Source organism: Petromyzon marinus, chromosome 35, assembly GCF_048934315.1.
Source record: "Petromyzon marinus isolate PM22_M1 ecotype Great Lakes invasive population chromosome 35, UKy_Petmar_22M1.pri1.0, whole genome shotgun sequence".
NCBI lineage: Eukaryota > Metazoa > Chordata > Hyperoartia > Petromyzontiformes > Petromyzontidae > Petromyzon > Petromyzon marinus.
In genome coordinates this window covers 6,403,035-6,422,982 of record NC_133701.1, presented here as the reverse complement: position 1 = coordinate 6,422,982, position 19,948 = coordinate 6,403,035, and the positions used below count along the sequence as shown (strand labels likewise).

The following is a 19,948-nucleotide window of genomic DNA, read 5'->3' as shown; positions in this document are numbered from 1 at the left end:
GCATAAAATCAAATGTTTCTTACTGACAGCTGAGAATTGTGGGGTATATTGTTTGAATTTAAAATAAATAAAAATACCACAATAAAAAAACACGTGCCGAGCGGTTATCGAGTAATCTGTGTGAATGTTAGAGTGTAGTGCCTTGAAGACGGAGAATGCAAGAAGCAAAGTATGTTTTACAAATTTATAATGGACTTAATGCATGCCAGAAAAGAAATCAATAAAATAACTGTTACAGCGTGTCATATATAAATGGTTACGATGCAGTCCAACCACCATCTATAAAAATTGTCGCCATGATTGAGTCTGTAGCACGAATGTCATGCTCAAATTTAAATAATTAAAATGGCAATTATTCATCTCGGCACCAAATGCGAAGAAAGAAATAAAGAAAACCCAAGCCTTTGGTTACCGTGAGTGGCAAGGACATTGTGCGAATAGGGGAGAGAGTTCTGTTGCTGAGCAGGATTGCAATTCTTGTCCTTCGAGCGGACGAAAATGGCTTGGGGAGGAGATACCCGGGCTAACTTTGGGCGCCCTGATGAAACTCAATCACAAGGGGACGGACAGCTCAGGCAACACGGCATCCACGTACAATTTTTTTTTAATCTACATGATAAGAGTTTGAGTTTGGTAAAACGGCCACTAGTTAAGGGGAGCGGTAATTAAAAGCGCTCCGGTCAACGGTAGTGTCAGCGCAGTAACGAGGGTTTTTTTTTGTTATAATTCGCGCAAACTCACCTGCACGTTACAGTGCGAAATGGCACAATGAGTATACTGTGGCGGTTATCAGTGATAACGGGCTGGATGTGGGACGGGGAAGATATTATAAATGAATGCATTGAGCATCGGCACACGGTCGTAGTCTCACGTTGCCCTCAAGAATACGCCCGTTCACCGCGCACTTTTAATTATACATAGTCTTTTAATAAATAATTAAGCCGCCCGCTGCCAAGATATTTCAGGCAGCTTAACCTGCCCCCCCCCCCATCAATCCCCTCTTGTACTTGTGCTCAGGTGTCGTGTGAGGTTCTGCAAAAAAGAAAAAAAAACCCTCTTAACTCTTTCCCTTTAATCGCGAAGTGGCGCAACATAGCAAAGGGAATGGATGGGTGGGGGGAATTAGTCGAGTCAGTTGATATGGTAGCGGAGGCCTGGGTAATTCATACGCGAGGGCAATGCTGAAGCAGAGTAGCACTGCGGTGTGTTTTCGAGTCGCAAGTACATGCGTGTGTAGAACTTCTTTCACACTGTACGTAGAACAATCATGCTAATTGGAGGTGCGGGGGAAGGACAACCAACTAAACACAAATAGCAGTTCCTAAATAAATTAGTTTTTAGCACCGTGTGTTGTTCAGTTTAAGAGGAAGCTTCTGGCTTGTAGAGCAAAACGTCAGGCATCATGACGAACAACGCCACAGGTACAGCCCAAAAACAAAGTCAAAACGTGATGTAACTTCCAAGTGATTTTGCTCGTAACGTAACTTCCGAACGAGATTACAACAAATACAAATTGAAAATAAGCTATTCTCAAGCATTGCAATCGATGCGTGAAGATCAATTCAATCAATTCGATCAAATAATCAATTCTACAATAAACTCCCATTTTTCAGCGCTCGTCCCCCTGATCTGCATGCCCTCCTCCTCGTGTCTCTGTGCATCATCATGAGACGCGGTCACACGTAGGTGCTTTATACATTCAAATTGTGAAGCATTAACGGAAATTAACTGGACACGGCACTTGCTATTTATTGAACAGCTAAAGCCAGATTATCAATTGATTTTCTTAAAAGCGGGGCAGGAGCCCATTAAGGAGTCTGTTATCGCCACCTGTCCCAAATGAAACGCAGGAGATAGCAAGGCACGCCTTTTCCGTTACATGTTTTGTGATCTCCGTGAATTACATGGCTAAAGTTTGATAGCGGGGGTCAAGGTTAACATGACAGTGATGCCACATTCCTGCTCTTCCTGTTGAAGGCATGTGGATTGGGAGTGTCGTGGATGTTAGTTTTTTTTAGATTAGAAATATGCTCGCAGGTATTCACATGGCGGGAAGGCAAGAAATAGTCCCTGCCGTTATTGGCCAGGGTTGGCGTGAGTTTGCGAGACCTTCTAGGCCACAGGATCCGATGGAAGGCCCAAGGAAAATAACCGCGTGCCAAAACGGCAGGGAATTTCATTTCCGTTGGGGTGAACAGCATTTCTTTAGAACATTTTTAATCCGGTTAACGCGTTTAGATTCATTTTATTTTCACTAGTACTGTATTTTAGAAATTGTTCTTATACTTATCAATCTTCGTCACACGCATTATCTTGTAAGTGTTTTGAGGCTACTGAATGCAAAACTGTGTGCGAGTGTAGATTTTTTTAGTTACACTTATTCGTGCCATTTTTATACAGTTATAACGGCTTACAACAAAAACACGACAGCCAAAAGAGATATTGAACTACAAGCCTCTTTCTCCCGCCTGTATCAATGAACATGGGAGGATCACCAGAGTCAAACTTCGTGAATTCGCAGTGTCAAGGCGCAGGCCGCCAGAGAGAAATGCTTGCTTGGGCATCTCATTTTGAGGCCCGTGACCTTGATCTCCATCGCGACCTTGACGTTGTCTCTCCTTGCGCTTTGTCGGCATCTCAGACCTTAGTGCGGTGGACGTGGACCAGCTGGATGTGAACGCCGTGGGCGACGCACTGAAGTGCTACCTGCAGGAGCTGCCCAACCCACTTGTGCCCACCTCCGTCAGCGACGTCATCTTCAAAACGACAGGTCGGTCCGCCCGTTATTCGTGACGTATGCAAATCTCCACGGGCACGGGACAGGGACCATCGTGACACTTATCTCCCCTAGGATCCGTCACCCACAATTCACTTCCATCTGTGCATCCGGAACAGGGTACAAAGGAGGGTTCAACCGCCTCATCAATAATTTCAAAATGACTATTATTTAATTGTTTTATGATTCTACTTTTGCATCCCATTGTCCATCTACTGCTGGATGCAGTAAAAGCACAGGACAGTACCATTGTTATTCTTTAAATGGGCAAATGTAACAATGGTGCTTTGTCTCCACAATGTTACTGCTGCCTCCACCAGCAAACTATTCTGAATCCAAGAATGTAAAAATAATAATGTATAGCTTTTTGTCAATCCACTGCTGGATGAAGGTGTTTTCATACCGTGTATGTGATCAGCATTTTTGATGATACCTCACGAAGCCAGCTAGTACAACGTTGTGAAGGGTTGTGCCATGACCAGCTTGGATATCATTGGCTGCGGATTTTAACCGTGGCCTGGATCTCCAGTGCTGCCAGTATTGGCACGAATACACTCACAGATGACATCTTTGCTTCTCCTTGTTTTTTCGAGTTACTTTATCTCTTTCTTCGTGAGCCAGTATTTTGTTTTCAGGGCCGAAACTCAACCCGTGCCTCAATACCCGATACCATTTTGTTATCTATCCCTACTATCATTTTATTATTTTTCTGACATCCGCCACCGCTTGGCAGCGCACGGTGAAAGTGATGCACAGCATCTGGTGCTGCCGTGCCGTGGCTAGTACTGACGAGTTACATGATGCGCTGGGGCTGCAGTTGGTGCCAACTATACAGCTGATATCAGAGAAGCAGAAACTTTGGCTTGTTCTAGGCACAGACATAAGTAAAGGTGTAGCCATGCAATTGTTTGCCGTGCCTATGTTCACGGAAGGCCTTGGAAAGAGGGAACTGCAAAGACACCCTCCCGAGGGTATTCAGAAAACTCTTCCGCACCGGCCAAATGTCTTAGCTGGCCATAATGTAAGTGCATTTAAAAACGCGCAACTCTTATAACCTGAGGTTATCATGACTTTATTAGCACGGTCGGCTGCGTACGGTACCAAAGAAGTTCAGCATACACACATAACAACTATATAGCTCCAGCTCGATGAAGTGTTCCTGCCAGAGTTGTAGTTCATGGCAGGCACCGGGTCCATCCATTGCCGTGGCGTTAGCGCGATCACTTCCGTTGCCGCTCGTCACTACAGTCGCTAAGGCGGTAACACGATCGCGACTGCACGTTGAAAATAATAAAATCAACCGCCGTGATGCTCGGCACATTCCTTGTGGGTTATTACGACTCTATAATAACCAAAAGCCTCTGACCAATTCACCCGGAATGCGCCCGCTGTCATCATCCAGGTCTTGGATTCGAAGCACTGTTGAGCCTGAGTAGTGCTTGGGTGGATGAGCGCTGTACAGAAAACAGATGTTACAGGCTGCAGGGATGCAGGGAACAAAAAGCAATGCAAGCAAAATCCATACTTCCGCGCTCCCACATCTGTACTCTTCCTCATTACTGGCTAGAGTGGTAAAACATGGTCAATTAACCCACACGGCCCGCGTGGCATGGGGAGGGCCCTTATCCAGCAGTGGATTGACAAAACGGTCAATACAAATACGTGCACTTAATTTTTCAAATACATGAGCGTAAAAATTAAGTTTCTCTTTTTTTTCTTCAATTGTCACGTGTGCTCTCTAAAGCCATATTGACCCAAAGTCCCCCCGAGTAGTCTATTCATTCCACAACATTATTTCGACGTACATTTTCTTTTCAAAGGAGACGCCTTAACGTGTGACGGTTTACGTGCTGCTGGGAAATTGTCTATTCGGCAGCTGGCAAAGGTTGCGTGCCTTTTTGACACAATTTAGCGAATCAGAATGTGGGGGTATCTTATAAGCTAAATAGAGGAGAACCTGGCATGTGAGAGGAGAAGCCCCCTTCCCCTGATACCCCCCGGAGCCAATCGCCACGTGGCCGAAAACTCGGCTTCAATTCCACGGGGGACGAAGCCAAAATCTCACCGTTAATTATTCATCGGCGTGCCGTCCCTTGTTGGCCTGGCTCCTCCCAACGTGGGTACCCAGTTTTCTTCATTTGAATGACGTGACGGGGAAAAAAGACCACCGGGGCTTGTTTCCCCGGTCGCCCAGCCTTGCCCCCTAAGCTTAACGCAAGCTGCGAAACAACCGCTCGCAATTAGAGTCATTTCGTAGGGCCATTTGGCTTTGTGGAACCTTCCCTTTTTTTACCTATTTTTGCAGGAAATCCTTTCCTTCAATGTTATTGCCGTACTTGTTTTTTTGTGTTTGTCGTTATTTGTCATTTATTTCCTTCCTGCCCCAACGTGATTCCCGGTGGCTGTGTACAGTTTGTAGGCCGTGTTGTTATACGTGCACACTCTACTGGTCATACCTTTATATTTGTAAGCCAAATATTGATTAAGTTTGCCAAACATTCCAATGCAGGGCCATACTGAAAGAGTATTGACACTGCATGAGGATTTCATGGATTAATAAAATATTTTATCATATATGGATGGAGCAGTGGTGCAGTAGTTAACACACTGGCCTATGAATTGGTGACCTGAGGTAAATTCCTGGCCACAAATAACATCAATAGCGAGTGATATCTGAACCAGTCCAAGCTGCCTCTTTGTTGTTAGACTCAACCCCTGACCATCATCCCTATTCGTGATGTGTCCTGCCCAAGTGCATTATTGTTAGCAGCCAATATCTCTGAAACTTGCCGCCACTTTCTTCCACAATGCCGTTGCTGTCCCATCGCCTGCATTGACAGTCTGCAGGGCTTAAAGCATGCGGATCCCTGATTTGTGTTCTCCTGCCATTCGTGTGTGCGACACAGAGGCGTTCAACGCGAACGATTGCGCGGAGATGGTGCGGAGCCTGCTGGAGGGAGGTGGCGGCGGCGGCGGCGGCGTGGACGTTCCGATCCAGCACGGCCTGGCCCTGCGGTACTTGCTCCGCCACCTGGCGCGGGCTTGCCACGCGGCGCGCGGGCGCATCACCCAACGTGCGCTCGCCCAGAGCCTCGGCCCGCTCATCTTCCGTGCCAGGTCAGTCACTCGATCTTTGGCTCGTTTTGCCATGAAGCCGGAGAAAACTTTTCCACTGGCACATCTAATCCAAACCAATGCAGGGCTCTCATGGTAAGGAATGGTTTTTCCACTGCCATGCCAACCTGGAACCAAACCTCGATGCGCCAGCCTCGCAGTACATCTGAATCTGACCCAAGTAGCACCAGAGCCGGGGCTAATGAAGCGTTCATCGTGTGTGCGAATTTCGTGAGTCCACCACGTCATCTACATGCGTCTTGCCTCGTTTATGGCAATGTGATGTCAGTGGCATGGCTCTGCTAGGCTTCTGCAGTGGAGAAAAACAACCCGGCTCGACCAAAGCCAGGCTGGCCACGTCGCGGCTCGTTTGTGCAGTGGGAAAGACTTGCGAGCTAAGTGGTTGTTGACTGTAAGTTAGGGGGTGTTTTGATTTGACTCGGGGCTGTTGGATGTTCGTTGGGTTGTACCGCACCCGAACGAACCTCTGGCAATAAGAGCCCCAAAGTAATCGTTTTGGTAGAGTGGAGCCTCAAATATAGCACGCAATTTTTTTGAAAATTTATTTTTCACAACCATAAAAATGAATGCCCATTTGTGTGCAAAATCACACCATTTCGCAGCACTGGTTCTCAGCTCGTCGAAACGGTTGGTGGTGGTGTGTGTGTGGCACGTCAGACTGTGACTGGTCTAGTTGTTGGAGTGACCTTGCAAGTTAATGAATGGGCCAGGCGTCAATTTCACTATGGGGCAGCTTTCTCCTCTGCAGTGGTTGTGCGAAAATATTGAGCGTGAAGGTTTTTTTTAGCGGAGACGTGTACATATATGCATGTGTGTGCGCCGTATGAATACATATACCGTGTTGTCTGCATTTCACCTACAATATCATTCCCTACTGTAAAGATAATATTTACCCAAAAATGTAATCCATGCCAGAAATGTTCAGCTATGTAATATGTTAAGACCATGCATTTGGTTTCGTTTTGATGAAATAATATTAGTTCTGCAATATTTGAAATATATTTAGCGATTTATTTCCCCATTTTTTTAATTCTCATTCCTTCAACAACATCTTTCCCTTCAGCGACGTTCACCTGCAGTAGCAGGGTTTCGCTCATCATCGTCATCACACATCATCACCCTTCTCCGTTCCCGACTGCGCGTCCTTCGCCGCGCCGTCTCTGCGCAGCGTAAATCTCATTCGCTCGGCGGGCAAGGAGCGTGTATGAGAAGAGCTCCTTCTCCCCACACTGAATTCCTGCCGATACACAAACATAAGGCAGAGGGAGGAAAAATAATACCGATAATAAAATAAGCCCAATCGATACATTTCGAAAGCCCAAAACCTCCCCCATGCACGTGCTATCGGCTGAAAGCATGACAGATTGGCCTAATTGGTTTTGATTTTTTATTTAATTTATCCATTCCCTCAACGGACTCCTGTCTCCCGTTAATGCTTCTTTCCACCCTCCACTTCGCTCCCCCCATCCCTGTATCTCCCTCCCTTTGCCGCTTTACTGGATGAGGTCACCTTTCTGTATAGCGTAGTATGACATCATGCTCTTGGCCCAGTGCCACCCCTCACGCACTCCTCTGCGGGCTGCTCTGAATCAGCAGATGGTTGCTCATGGCAACCGAGCGGTCGCCAAGGTACCCAGATAACCCCGGGCACTGGTTTTCCCCACGCTGGGTAGCTGTGCAGGCTAAGCGGGTGAGCGGGCAACGAACACGAGCAACTCCTAGCCGCCTCATTCTTCCATCCCGGATTCTAGCAACCTTGTCGGTTGCCCTGGCAGCTGAGGAAGGAAGCGACAGGTCGACCTCCAGCGCAAGGCTTATATTCCTAGGGAGCTACTCGGGTTTGAGCGCTGGCATGGCCGCTGGGAAAGGGTGTGGCACCGAGTGAGATGAACCATCGTGCCGTCTAAACCGAGGCTGGCGCCGTCTTGTGAGTTGCGCAGCAGGTTTGCCAACTGCATCTTCCTCTTCTGGATGTAGCTGTCTGGGAACATGAAACATAATTCATTGTTAGCTAGTCTTGTTCACATGATGTGGTGTTTTATTGTCTATCGCAGAGGTGGCAACCCTGCCCCTGGCAGTGGCTAAAGCCAGAATTGTTTTGACACCTGTGCAGTACGTGGGCATCTGCCAGGGTTAAGGAGGAATTTGAGAATTCGGACCGTGTTTCCCACGCTTCCAGTGCAGTGTTGTTTCCTTGTTGCCCCCCTTGAGAGAGAAGGCTGATGGTGGAAAGTCTCTCCCTTGCATCCATATCCCCCGAGTAATGTTCCATATTGGGCTCACGGTGACTAACACAGGCTGAGAATCGGTATATTGTTAATGGCCCATTGTCACTTTATTGTCTCAATTGTCACTGCATTCTGTCCGAGTTACAGGTAAAAATTAAATAAGGGTGCATGCACCTGTATTGCTGAACAAACTTCATCCTTTGTAACGTACATACATGTGACTTGTGACAATGAAATTGTTGCCAACTTGCACTGATATATTTTTGATAAATTTTTCATGATTCTGCATTATTTATTTGTAAACTGTTTTGCCTCTTCAATCTGATACAGCGGAGCAACTTAATGGCAATGCATTACCTTCAAATCTCCTTCGAGTAGCAAGAAAATACAAACTTAATCAACTGAAAGATTTCGGTGATGTACAGTAATCTCTGGCAACACGGAATTACATGTGTTGTTTCCCTCCCTTTGCATGCGTGCCCCTGTGTGTGCGTGTCTGTGTGCGTGTCCATGTGTGTGTGAATACGTGCGAACTCGTGTGCACCCCCATCAACCTCCTCATCCTCCACTGCCAACAGTGACGAGTCCAAGGCCGACCATCCGGCTCGCATCCTGGAGGCCCTCATCCGGTCATGTGAACACGAGGAGACACCAGCTGCTCCAGGTAACAGCTGCCCCCCACCACCCACCGTGCCGCCCTCCTCCCCATTCCCGACTTCCCACTCCCGACGCACGCCCGACCATTCCACCACCACCACCCCGTGTCCACATCCCAGCACGTCGCATCCCTAATAGGTCCAGCGGCTGCTCTTGTGGCCACAACAACGGCAGCGTGTAATTACCTCGTTAAAGTATCGGACAGTCCACGTGGGTTTGAGTACCGCCCTTTGTGTGTAGGCCGTGCGATGGCCGCTAGTTTTGCAACCGCGTGGGAGGGTCGGTGGCTTTGATCGTTTGATCGCCGCCTGTCCTCCTCTCGAGTCGCTGCGCCGTAACCTCCAACTCGTTGAGCAAATTCCCCCCAAAATCTTGATAAATCCACGTTAGTATGTACGTAATGATTATTCAACTTAAATCGACTCTTATAACCTTAAGTGCATGCATTAAGGATTGCTTGTGAAAATGTGTTATTTTCAATTCTCATGCGCCTCTACAAATCATATGTCGCTATTGATTCGATATATTTATAGATGTACCGTGAGGGCAAATAAAAAATCAATTCGTCAATTAAATCGTGACCCTGAACCATGGCCATTCGTCGAATCGCAGCCATGCAGAATCGTTACTTTGCCTGTGGATTTTTTTAGGTGTTTGCAGTGCGTTTGTTCTTCTTGTTGCATCTGTGTGGTGGGTGCTTTGGCTGCTGGGAGAGGCATTGGGCGACTGTAATCGGGGAGAGGGCATTGGTGCGGTGCTGGGGACGGGATTAAAGGAAAATCTTTCATTGGAACGCTGCGCATGCAGCGCGTATGTGCGTGCGGGCACCAGGAAAAGGGTCGCGGGGGTCAGCAAGTCATTGCTGATATCAGGCCGGCCTCTTGCACGCTCCACAATGATTTATGAGGCCCTGCGTGCTGCTGACCATGATTTATTAGTTTTTTTTCCTCCTCAACGTCTCTTACTCCCCACTTTTTGGCCTGTCTCCATCTCGTCAGCCTCGTTCGTCTTTGAGTGTCCCACCTCTGTCTCCCTTTTTTCGTGTTTTTTTTTCTGTCTCGCTGTTTTCTACGCGTCTTGTCCACGTCCGGCCTGCTGACCATGTGTCCGAGTAACGATGTGGTTTGTATTTCGCTGTCGAGAACATCCTTGTCAGTTGTACCCATTTTCTTTCCCTGCACCCGCCCCCCCCCCCCCCCCTTTCAACAACCGAGCATCTCTGCTCTGTTTGTTTCCGCCTTCCCTATGTCTATATCCAAGGGCCCTGAGCTGTCTGCATGTCTGTCTCCTGCCTGTTTACACAGAAGGCTGGCATCCCTTGCATGTCCCTCGTCTGTCTCGAATACTTCAGTCTGGCTGCCTATCCCTGCCTCGTCTGAATGTGCACGCGTGTCCCCTGCGACTGCCAAGGGAGAGGAGGGCAGAAACAGCTGTTTTGTTAATTGGCAGGGGTTGGGAGTGAGGGGTTGAGCTTTTGAGGGACGGGGGTGGGTGGTGGGAAAGGCTGAGTGGCAAGCAATCCTTTAAGGCAGATGCGGCGGTGACCTGTGTTCGGCACAAGCTAGCTCTCGGCCAGACGTAAACAATGGGGCCTGCCGCGGTTTGCATAATTTGACCCGTTTCTTTGCCGGCGTATGGTTATAAATACCCGCGCGGGCACGGCGGGGAGACAAGGGCAGGCCCTGTCGCGATCCTGAGACGCCATAGTGACGGAAAGTGGCATCTCCCTGCCCTGTGCTGAGTGGCACCTGATGATCGTTCGCCTTGCCAACGTGACAAGTCGTGGGCTCTATTTTCGCTGCAAAGCATCCGCCCACTCGTGCCGTCCCTGTAGGGGTTGAAGGTTGCAGTGAGGAGGTGGTGTGGGTTTGGGGTGGGGGGGTGCAGGGGGGCGCGCTGGTCATCCGAGGCTCCATGAGCACAAACTGGAGACATTAGTGCACTCGAATGCACCCTTTCAGCTCCTCTTTACGAGCAACCGCAGTGCACAATGGCCAGCCCGGAGGCCGTTTTGTGGCGTGTGGGGAAATATATCGCGCTGAATTCGGTAATTGGCGCCCTTCAACTTGAGCCGGATTTGTTTGGGAATTCTAAGGCATTATAGTAACGCGAATGTGGCGCCTGGCAGCACGAAGTGGGTCTTCCGGCCTTCGCCTGCGATATTCCTATCGCGCAGAGCTTTTTTTCCGTATTCCTGTTTGCATCAGGCCCGATAAAGCATACGTTTTGTTAACATGGAAATGAGCCTCTGTAGCGCAATGTCAAATTTTTACTCTTTCACTTCGAGTGATTTCCCCCCCCCCCCCCCCCCCTTTCGCACCACTGGTCCTCGCTTCTCCACCCCCGCACCACCCTCATCATCTTTCGCCTCTCTCCCTCCTCCATGCGTCTCCATCTCGTCGTCCGCTCCCGACACCCCCACCCCCGTGCTGTTTCCAACGGGTTTCTTCGCATGCAAACTGCGGCCCCTCGCCCGTGGGTGGGGGCAACTAGCGTTATCGGCGTGCATCTTCGGGCCCGCCGATCTGATTGGCACTTGAGCTCGAGTCCCAATTATTCCAATTTTGCATCGCATTCCAATTCCGCAGCGTCGAAGGTGGACGGGATTTGTGTGAAACAAAGCGCAATCGATTTGTCGAGCGAGACCCTACTGGGATTTGAGGGAGAGGCATTTTTTTTTTCACACTTGCAAAATGGGGCACGAATGGTCTACGGGAGGAGGTTGGTGCTCGCGAAGTGTGGGGGGGTAGAGAGGTGGGGGGGGTGGGGGTGCGGCGCTTTGTGGTATAGGGGGGGCGGTTTGGGAGGAATTGTTGTGAACACGTCGCAGATAAATATCTGTAGGGCCCCGTGCGCGGCACGTGCGCGGCACGTGCGGAGGAGTGTGCGCGGTTGCGTACGTGCCTGCCCATGGGGTGATGTCATCGACGCAAGGCACATGCTGCAGGGAGGCACCGATGGGGGGAGCTGGCGGGGGCGGCGAGAGCTGGCGAAGGAATAGATGGAGGAGAGAAGTGGTAAAGTATGGGGGCTACTGTGGATGCAGGCGGGGGGGGGAGGGGGGCATCAACTCCTTTTTGTTTGCTTGCATACAATATTGTGACATTTACGTATATTATCAATACGCGGAATTTATAAATAGCCTGATTTGCGCGAATAAAAAAAAAACCCGTCGCTTTAAACATTAACACTGCCTTGTAACAGAATCCAAGAAATGTGCAAATGTTTTACGCAGTGGTGGTCCTTTCGAGTCAAACATTAGCCTTATGTGCATATATACAGTATACAGTGCTGTACAGTATTCTGTTCTAGGACGGCGTTAAAGATGAACGTGTTGGATTTTTTTTGGGTACGTGCCCGTGCAACACAGCCGACGCGCAGTCCCTTAATTCCTTACTTCATCACTGATGTGTTCGCTTAAATGTAGTTAATAATGAGAAAAGCTGCTCTCGTTAAGGCTGCCGTCATTTAACGCGTGGGCTCTGCCTAAACGAGGAGCAGCGGCGAGAGGAGGCGTAGGTTTTATTTGGCTTTTAAAAATAACCACATTTATAATTGCCCTGTGCCGTCTGAGGAGTTAGATTGCCCGACCGCTGTCTGAAATTCGGGACCGAATGCCACTTGTAACCCGTGGTTGGGCTGAGCGTTCATCGGGGAGAGGAGGGGGGGGCGGGTGGGTTGAGACGCATCCCCATTCGTATGGGGTACAAACCATTGCTGCACCCACGCACTCTGCCTCACAGCCGTGAGTCTCAGGGACTGAAAAAAAAAATCCCGAGAACCGTCGTGACGGCGGGGCCACGCATGACCGGGCGTGTGTCGACAAGCCCCCAGCATCCCCCGCCACCCGCGGTCTGGGTTTGGTGGACCACGTGAAGATGGCATGGCAGTAAGCACAAGCGTAACGTACGCGCGCGCGCGTGTGTGTGTGTGTGGACCAAAAAGCCCTGACTCTGCAACCGCAGAAGTCAGGTGCGTTCAGAGTCGAGAGGCACAAGCCTGTGTCAAGGTAGAACAGCAAATGTCTGATCCTCCCAGACCCTGGCAATCAGAGTAAGTGGGATAAGATAAGGGATACCATGGAGACAATCGGGAGCTCGCCGAAATGTTGGGTAATATGGAACAAGATACTTTGACAATGAGAGTATTAGAAACCCTGTTCACAAACACACGCCTCCTTTTATAAATAAAAAAGATACTCTTGTAGAGTAAACAGCGTCGGCTCAATACTGGCACTAACAGATAGGGCTCGCGTGTTTGTTGCAAGTGTCCTGCCTGCTGGCTCTCCGGGGCCATATATATAGGTCCCTGTCTGGTTTTATTTCGTGGCGGTAGAAATCTAGGGAAGCTGCAGTAGAAATCTAGGGAAGCTGCAGTAGAAATCCAGGGCAGCAGCACCTTCGTATACGGCACTATATCCGGGCCACTGCCAATTTGCTCGCTCACTTGGAAAACCAATAAAATGGTTATGCCGAAAGATAGTTGTCACCATTGTTTTATTTTCCTGTTTCGTTACTTTTTTTTTAAAGTCATCAGCCCTATGCCCATTGTCAATGCAAGTCGTGCGACTAATTAAATCATTGTAGGTGGCTGCCAACCGCACATGACTTGCTGCATGTGTGCACTTGTCCGCAACTCTGAATTTACATTCTATTTATAGTCGAACTTTTGTAAATTTGCATTTCTGCGACGCAGGTGTAACTCTGCGGCTGAGGAACATGGGCACTTGGGTTCACCGCTTCAATGTGTTTATTGCACGCTCTAGTTGTGTGCAGCAGCAGCGGCAACCGCTCCATTTTCGTCGACCGCTTCTTAGTTTCCGCAATCACTTGGGGGGGGGGGGGGATGTCGCGAGCGCGTTTGTGTTCACAGATGGAGCGTTACGGACCGCAGCATGGCACACTGTGAGCAGTCGTTATCGTGAATTCTCCAAACATTTTGACATGACTTTGCATTGTGCTGAATCGTTGCCATGTTACCACGTGAGAGCCCGTCAAGATTAATGCTTCGTAAGAGACCTTGGACATTTTGGTTATGCAGGAGCGGTTATTTTCCTTAACTTAGTTGCAGGTAATTTTCAAATTTGACATTAGGGTTGCATACACCACACAATGGGCCATTCCAAATGGTAACATCGTTGGGCTTTTAATGTCTATTTTAATAAAGCAGACCCCTCTGCCGCAGTAATTTCTGGGCATCTGCAGAAATCGAACGATTCGGTTCCATTCGAGCAGCCCTCGTGGTTAGCACTCTGACCGCCGAGCCACTCGGGATCCACTAGGATCAAAAGAAAATCGGTGAGGAATCCATACGAGCCATCATGCCATTGGAGATCGATACTGGCTTTCCCAGCCATAGGGAAGTCATTCCAGTCGTCATATCAATGGCGTTCCATACCATTCACTGACATGCGACGGTCCACATGACTCCCATCATTAAAGAGCCTTGCCATTCCCTGTCAATCGAAAGGGAGACCCACGAGCCAACCGCGCGTTGTTAGAGCGCAGCGCTCTTTGACAAGACATTAAGCAAACCACGCCGAAGGATTTCTAAGGCTCGCGAGCACTTTGCTGTGGAGCCGTATTCCAGTAAGTGTGCAGCTTGCATTCTCGTAATTCGTGGGTGGAAAGCGTCTCCGTCGGTTCATTCGTTAAGAGCCCACCCACCCACCCCACACGCTAGGTAGGTGAGTCGTATAAAGACCCATCAATCGCATGAGAGTAGAGCCTCTCCATCCCTGGCCGGAGCATCGCAAGTAGCGTGCCATCAAGGCTCCCTTGGGCCCGGCATGACGTAATTCATTCTGTATGCAGGACTTCGATGGGCCCCGAGTAACTAACACTCTCCCTGTAAGTTTTTTTTCAGAGGCTGTGATCAATACAAAGGATTTAGTTCCTAAGGGGGACGGACCAATCTCAGTATAGGACAGTCATTGGTAACTTAACACGAAGGTGTGCAGCTTAACCAACTGCGCTCACTTTCGCGAGCCTGGCCGAATTGTGACGGCAATTAATGATAACGGCTGTTTGTAATATTCAATCGTGATGATTGATAAAGAAAATTATGATCATGATTGATCATAATATTCACTGTCAATCGTGATTTGTATGATTGTTGCCGATGATGGCAACGGGGAACCAAGTTGAATCCGGCTGGGATTTAACTCGTGTGCCTTGTGTTTGGGAGCCTCGCTGGTACTGCCAACCAAGCGACGCCAACTCAGCATTTATTTTCATGTCGGGCAAATAAAACTTTAAATAAACCAAATATCCCCCACGGACACCCATTCTCAGCGAATTAGTTAAAAAAAATTTTTTTAAAAGGAGGTGACCTAGTTGCCGTGCCGTAAAACTTCATGATATGAATGTGTGGCACTTAATGAAACTCGTCCTGGTTTTATTGTGCATTTAAATCGGTTCGGTATCAGTTGGTGACCTCGAAAGATGGCTTGCGCTCACGAGTGGTGGGGGGGGGAGCTGCAGGAGGGAGGAGGCGGTGTGGTCATGGTGGGGGGACCGGTGGGTTGCAGGGATGGAACGCTGGGAGAAAAAAAAAGGATGTTGCATCCTCGCGTGGCTCATAAATTGAAGCCGTTATTGGCAGACAGTTCTGCAGGCACGCTCTGCGGCCTCGTGCGAAAAAAAAATCTCGGGTTTTTCTCTCAAAGTACTGTATGAGACGTAATAAAAATAAAACGAGCCCGCGGTGTCCTCAGCCAACCCCCGCTTAGCGGCGTTCTGCAGTTTTCTTTAGGAAGCTTAAGAGAATTATCTGCGCCGCTCTGTGTCACTCCCTCCACCGTGGCGACCGCTCGCCACACGTCTCCCACCGGGATTGAATTCGCGACGAGGGTCCTGCCGTTGCCCCTATTTTGGAGGGCATCGGTCCTGGCCTACCCCAAATGCAATAAGGCGGTTAGGGGGTGCGGCTGCCCCCGTTTTTTCACCCCGGCCGTGTTCTAACGGAGCGGCCTGTGAGCATTTCTCCCCAGGGGCATCCGAGAAACCCGCGACGCGTTTTCTCACCCCTCCTCCTCACCACCTACACACCCGGTCCCTCCACAAAAAACCTCAGCTTCTCATAAAATAAATCATCGTGGCGTTTTTCCCCCCTGTTGGGACTGGTAAAGTTGTGCTGGTTCTTTTGTGTCGATTTATGCCATATGTCCTTCCCTGTTATTTATTTTTCTTCATTAAAACACCTTTATTTGACTGCCTGATCCCTGAGCGTTTCTACTGCGTCTAAGAAATATTTACCCGGGACGTTTTCGCCCCTACCCATCCATCTCTCACACCCACAACCCACCTCTTGAAGCTTGTACCACCCACCCGCTCCACCTCTCTTTCCCCCCCCACTTACCATTGCAAAGAATGCAAATTATTTAGTGTCTCGCAGGTTTCATCGTACAAATGAACACTTGATTCCATGCATGCGGTGTTGTAAGCCATCGATTTTAATCGATGAGTAGATGATGCCCCCCAACCACGTGTCATCCCTCGGCACGTGCCCGTTGCCTTCTAGCAACAGCTGGCGCTCTATAATTGGTCTCGAAGCCGTCACGTGAGCGCAAATGCTCGCACGGGATTGGCGGTGCCCTCCGAACGCGACGCATCTGGTCCGCTGTGCCCCCCCCCCCTCCCCTTAATCATCGATGGGGCCGGCGCTGGATTTTTTTTGCCGAGTTTTTGGGTCAATTATTCGTCTGTCTGTCTGTCTCGCTCATCGCGGGAGAAGAGATGCATCTCGCTGGCGCAAAGGGACTCCCGGGCATTTTGCGTGGGTTGGCGGGGGGGCGGGGGGCGTTCGTGCTGCTCGGCGCTGTGGGCAGGTCGCCCTGGGCAAAAGCCCCGGTCATTCCGGCTAGCGCTAGCCTTATAAAGCGACCCGTGCGTAAAAGAAAAAAAAACGAGCATTAAATCACTCTCCGCTCGTTGAAAATATAATTGGATGAGTGTTGATACTGCCCGCCCCCGGGCAGCCCGTAGCCTCAAGACATGAATAAATATGTAAGCACTAAGCTTTGCCGTATTATAATACTGTTGCCTATTTAGTTTTTGTTTGTGCTATATTTGGAGTGCGTGCATGCGTGCACACGTGGATTGCATGCTGGGGCACGATGGCGCAGCAGTTAAAAGTAAGTGCTCTGCACTACCAAAGCCACAACCCGGGCTTGTTGCCTAACGAGCGTCTCCCCCCTAAGTTGACTCGACCTAAAATCAGTGCCTGCTTCGGTCTGCTAACAGCATCAGTGGGGAGACGACGCCTCGGGCAGGCATTGTGCTGGCTCCACTACCTCATCCTGCACGCCTTGCTTGTCATAAATACCCACTCGCCAAACGTGGCTCTGCAGTATGATAGTTATTAACCACGTGTAAATGAACCAACCAGCATACACAGAGGACATTCGGTGTACATTTTGTTGAGCAACAGATAAATATGAGGGTAGCGTACAAATAATGAACTGCCCCCCCCACCCCCCCCCCCCCATTCGTCTCTGCGTGCGAGTAAGCTTTGATTGGGAGAGGGCTGTGGTCCTCAGTGCCTTCCCCTGGAGATGCGTTAATGAAGACAGCCATAAACACTTGTCTTATCTCCAGCGGCTTGTATTGTGGATGTGAGGAGGGGGTGGGACCGGTGGGGGGCTGAAGAGGGATGGACGGCGAAGAGCAGTTCCGTTCGTGTTCGTCTGGACAGGCCAGGCAGCTGCCTTGCTGCGCGCTTTCCACGAGGCTGCGTGAACGACGTCCAGGACGATGCTCTGCGGCTAAAGCAGTCGCTGAGCCGACCGCCATAATGTCACCCGCACATCTCCGTGTGGGTGAGATGCGTCGGTGTGCTGTTGTAGTCCAGGGCATCGCCCGCATAAACCCAGGGATAATTTATTTGCCGGTGATAATTCGCAGTTAAACCTGGCGCGGTGGACTTTCTCGGCCTAGGTTGAGTTGGCCTTTAAGATATTGGTTTGTGGCACTGTGGTGTTAAACAGCAGCGGGGGGGGGGGGGTGACGAAAGCAGATGATGTGAAATGGGCACAGGGATTTGTCATTGAGTCATAATTTGGGAGTCGCTAATCAATTCAATAATCCATTCACTTTAGACCATCTCCTGAAATGGGGGGAGGGGAGGAGAAGGAAGGTGCATTATGAGAGCAAGGGAGAAAATGGGGCTTTTTTTAGGTTACTTTCAGAGAACGAGAGTGGGGAAGAAGGCACTTTATAGAGAGAGTCATAGGCAGATGGGAGGGGGAAGTGCTTGAACTTAGACTGAAATAGCAGAACGGCCTCAGGTTTCAAGATTATTTGTTTAACCAGGCGATAACTCAAGAGGAAGCAGGGTCACCAAAAAGACAAACGCGAAACAAAATAAAGTACAACATTAAAGTAGATAGAAATCTGTGCAAAAACAACTGTTGCATTTAGAAACGGTTCCGTGAACATTATAATCGGTGGGGGATGGCCAACATAATAAGTACCTGGATAGTTTTCCTTAAGCCAACGCATTGCTATATAAAAGCACCTTACAATAAATTAATGATAATGCATTAATGCCTGTGCAGAGAATCAATCTCTAAAACATTCCACATCATTCGCTGAAACTCTGATCTGTTTATCCCCCCCGCCCCCACGATATATGTTTACCAACCGTGTCTTATTGACCTACCTGAAACTTGGTGGCATGAACAAAAAAGCGAGCACCTTGAAACGCTGCTTTGTATGTGGTGTTAAATGCGGCCCTTGGAAGAAAAAAATCAGTTTGGCGGTATTCGGTGAAGGGCAGTATGCAAATCATGAATTTGCATTGTATTTCAATTAATCATCTCGTAACGGCCAACCGCGTTGATCGTCCAGGGCATTAATATGCTGGACGCGCACACTCGCTCACGCACCCAGTTTACACACGCTAGTGTCACGTTTTTAGGGACAAATATTAAATGGAGCACAAACTAAGAGCAGCAGGCGAGAGACTTTATTGCTCCTCGCAAGAAATTATGTCATAATCCCCCTCTTATATTTAGTGGGAGCAGCTGTTGTGACCAGGGCGAAGCGATCCTGAGTTTCTCTCTCTCTCTCCGCGCTGTCCTCAATTGCCCTCGCTATTCGGCACGTCTGCCTCTGCCCCGTCTGTAGTTATCCTTCAACCTTGACGCTGCTGTGCGGCGGCGACGACGTATCAGCTCGTGTGCACGAGTGTACCAACACGGCCGCCCACATCCACCGCCCCCCTCACACGCACATCGTGTACCCGCCGACTCCTTACTTCAATCCCCCCCGCCGCCGCCCGCTCCCCTCCTAATGATAATGAGAAATAATCCCCCACTCAGCCGCCCGCCCGCCCGGTGATGAACGCTACTTATCAAAAGCCCTCGCAGTACACGCCACCCCCGTGGCTGGCATGCTGCAGTTGACGGCCCACAATCTCCGGGGTTATATAAATAAATAAAGCCCTGCTATTTAAATTAATAACTGAATAGGATCCCGCGCAATGCATTCTTGCTACAATTTTCCCAGCGTGAACTTCGATCACGTATTCACCGACGTCTTTTCAAAACTCGATGAAGTGTTCCGCCAGAAAAACGTTAAGTATTTAAATAATCGTAATCACAATAATTTTGGATAATTGCGCGTTCATGCAAAATGTTGGTATGATAATAATATACCAACACGTGCTTGTATATACGCGAAAACGTGTATATACGTATGGGTTTAATATGTGCAACATATTTATAACATGTGACTTTCATGGTTGTCAGACTGGGAAATGACAAAGGAAACTGTTGACGCTGCAGATGAATGTCTCAAAAGTGCTCGGTGAGTGGGGTTTCTTGTGTGCGGGGGCAGGGGGGGGGGTGATGGGGATAGACACGTTCGGTATTTCTGCTTCTCGGTTTCGCCAGCGCTCAACGGTGAGATGGGGGGGGGGGCACAAAATAAAGCAATGTAATGGGGAAAAAAGTAACAAACGAAGGGAGGAGTTTAAAGATAGCCGGGCCCGTGTACGTCAAGGCTCTATTGTGTTGCCCCCCACCCCCCTTGACTTCCAGGCTCTGAGCCAAGTCGTCGGTTTTTGCCATGCATCTGCACCACCGGCACAGCCCCCGCTTTCATGAAGCCCCCTGTGCTTGCGTGCGTGCGTTTGTTTCTTCTTCCAGTTG

General features: G+C 49.3%; 1 protein-coding gene across 3 annotated transcripts in view; it reads left to right on the top strand.

Annotated features, from left to right (window-relative positions):
• The window catches only part of LOC116948911 (phosphatidylinositol 3-kinase regulatory subunit gamma-like), a 152,126-nt gene that overhangs the window by 80,411 nt on the left and 51,767 nt on the right, over positions 1-19,948 (top strand). For all 3 annotated transcript variants that reach the window (XM_032966167.2, XM_032966164.2, XM_032966165.2), the window contains exons 5-7: positions 2,642-2,770; positions 5,683-5,893; positions 8,718-8,803. In XM_032966167.2, the coding sequence (XP_032822058.2) occupies positions 2,642-2,770; positions 5,683-5,893; positions 8,718-8,803 (426 nt within the window). The remainder of the gene's footprint in view (positions 1-2,641; positions 2,771-5,682; positions 5,894-8,717; positions 8,804-19,948) is intronic.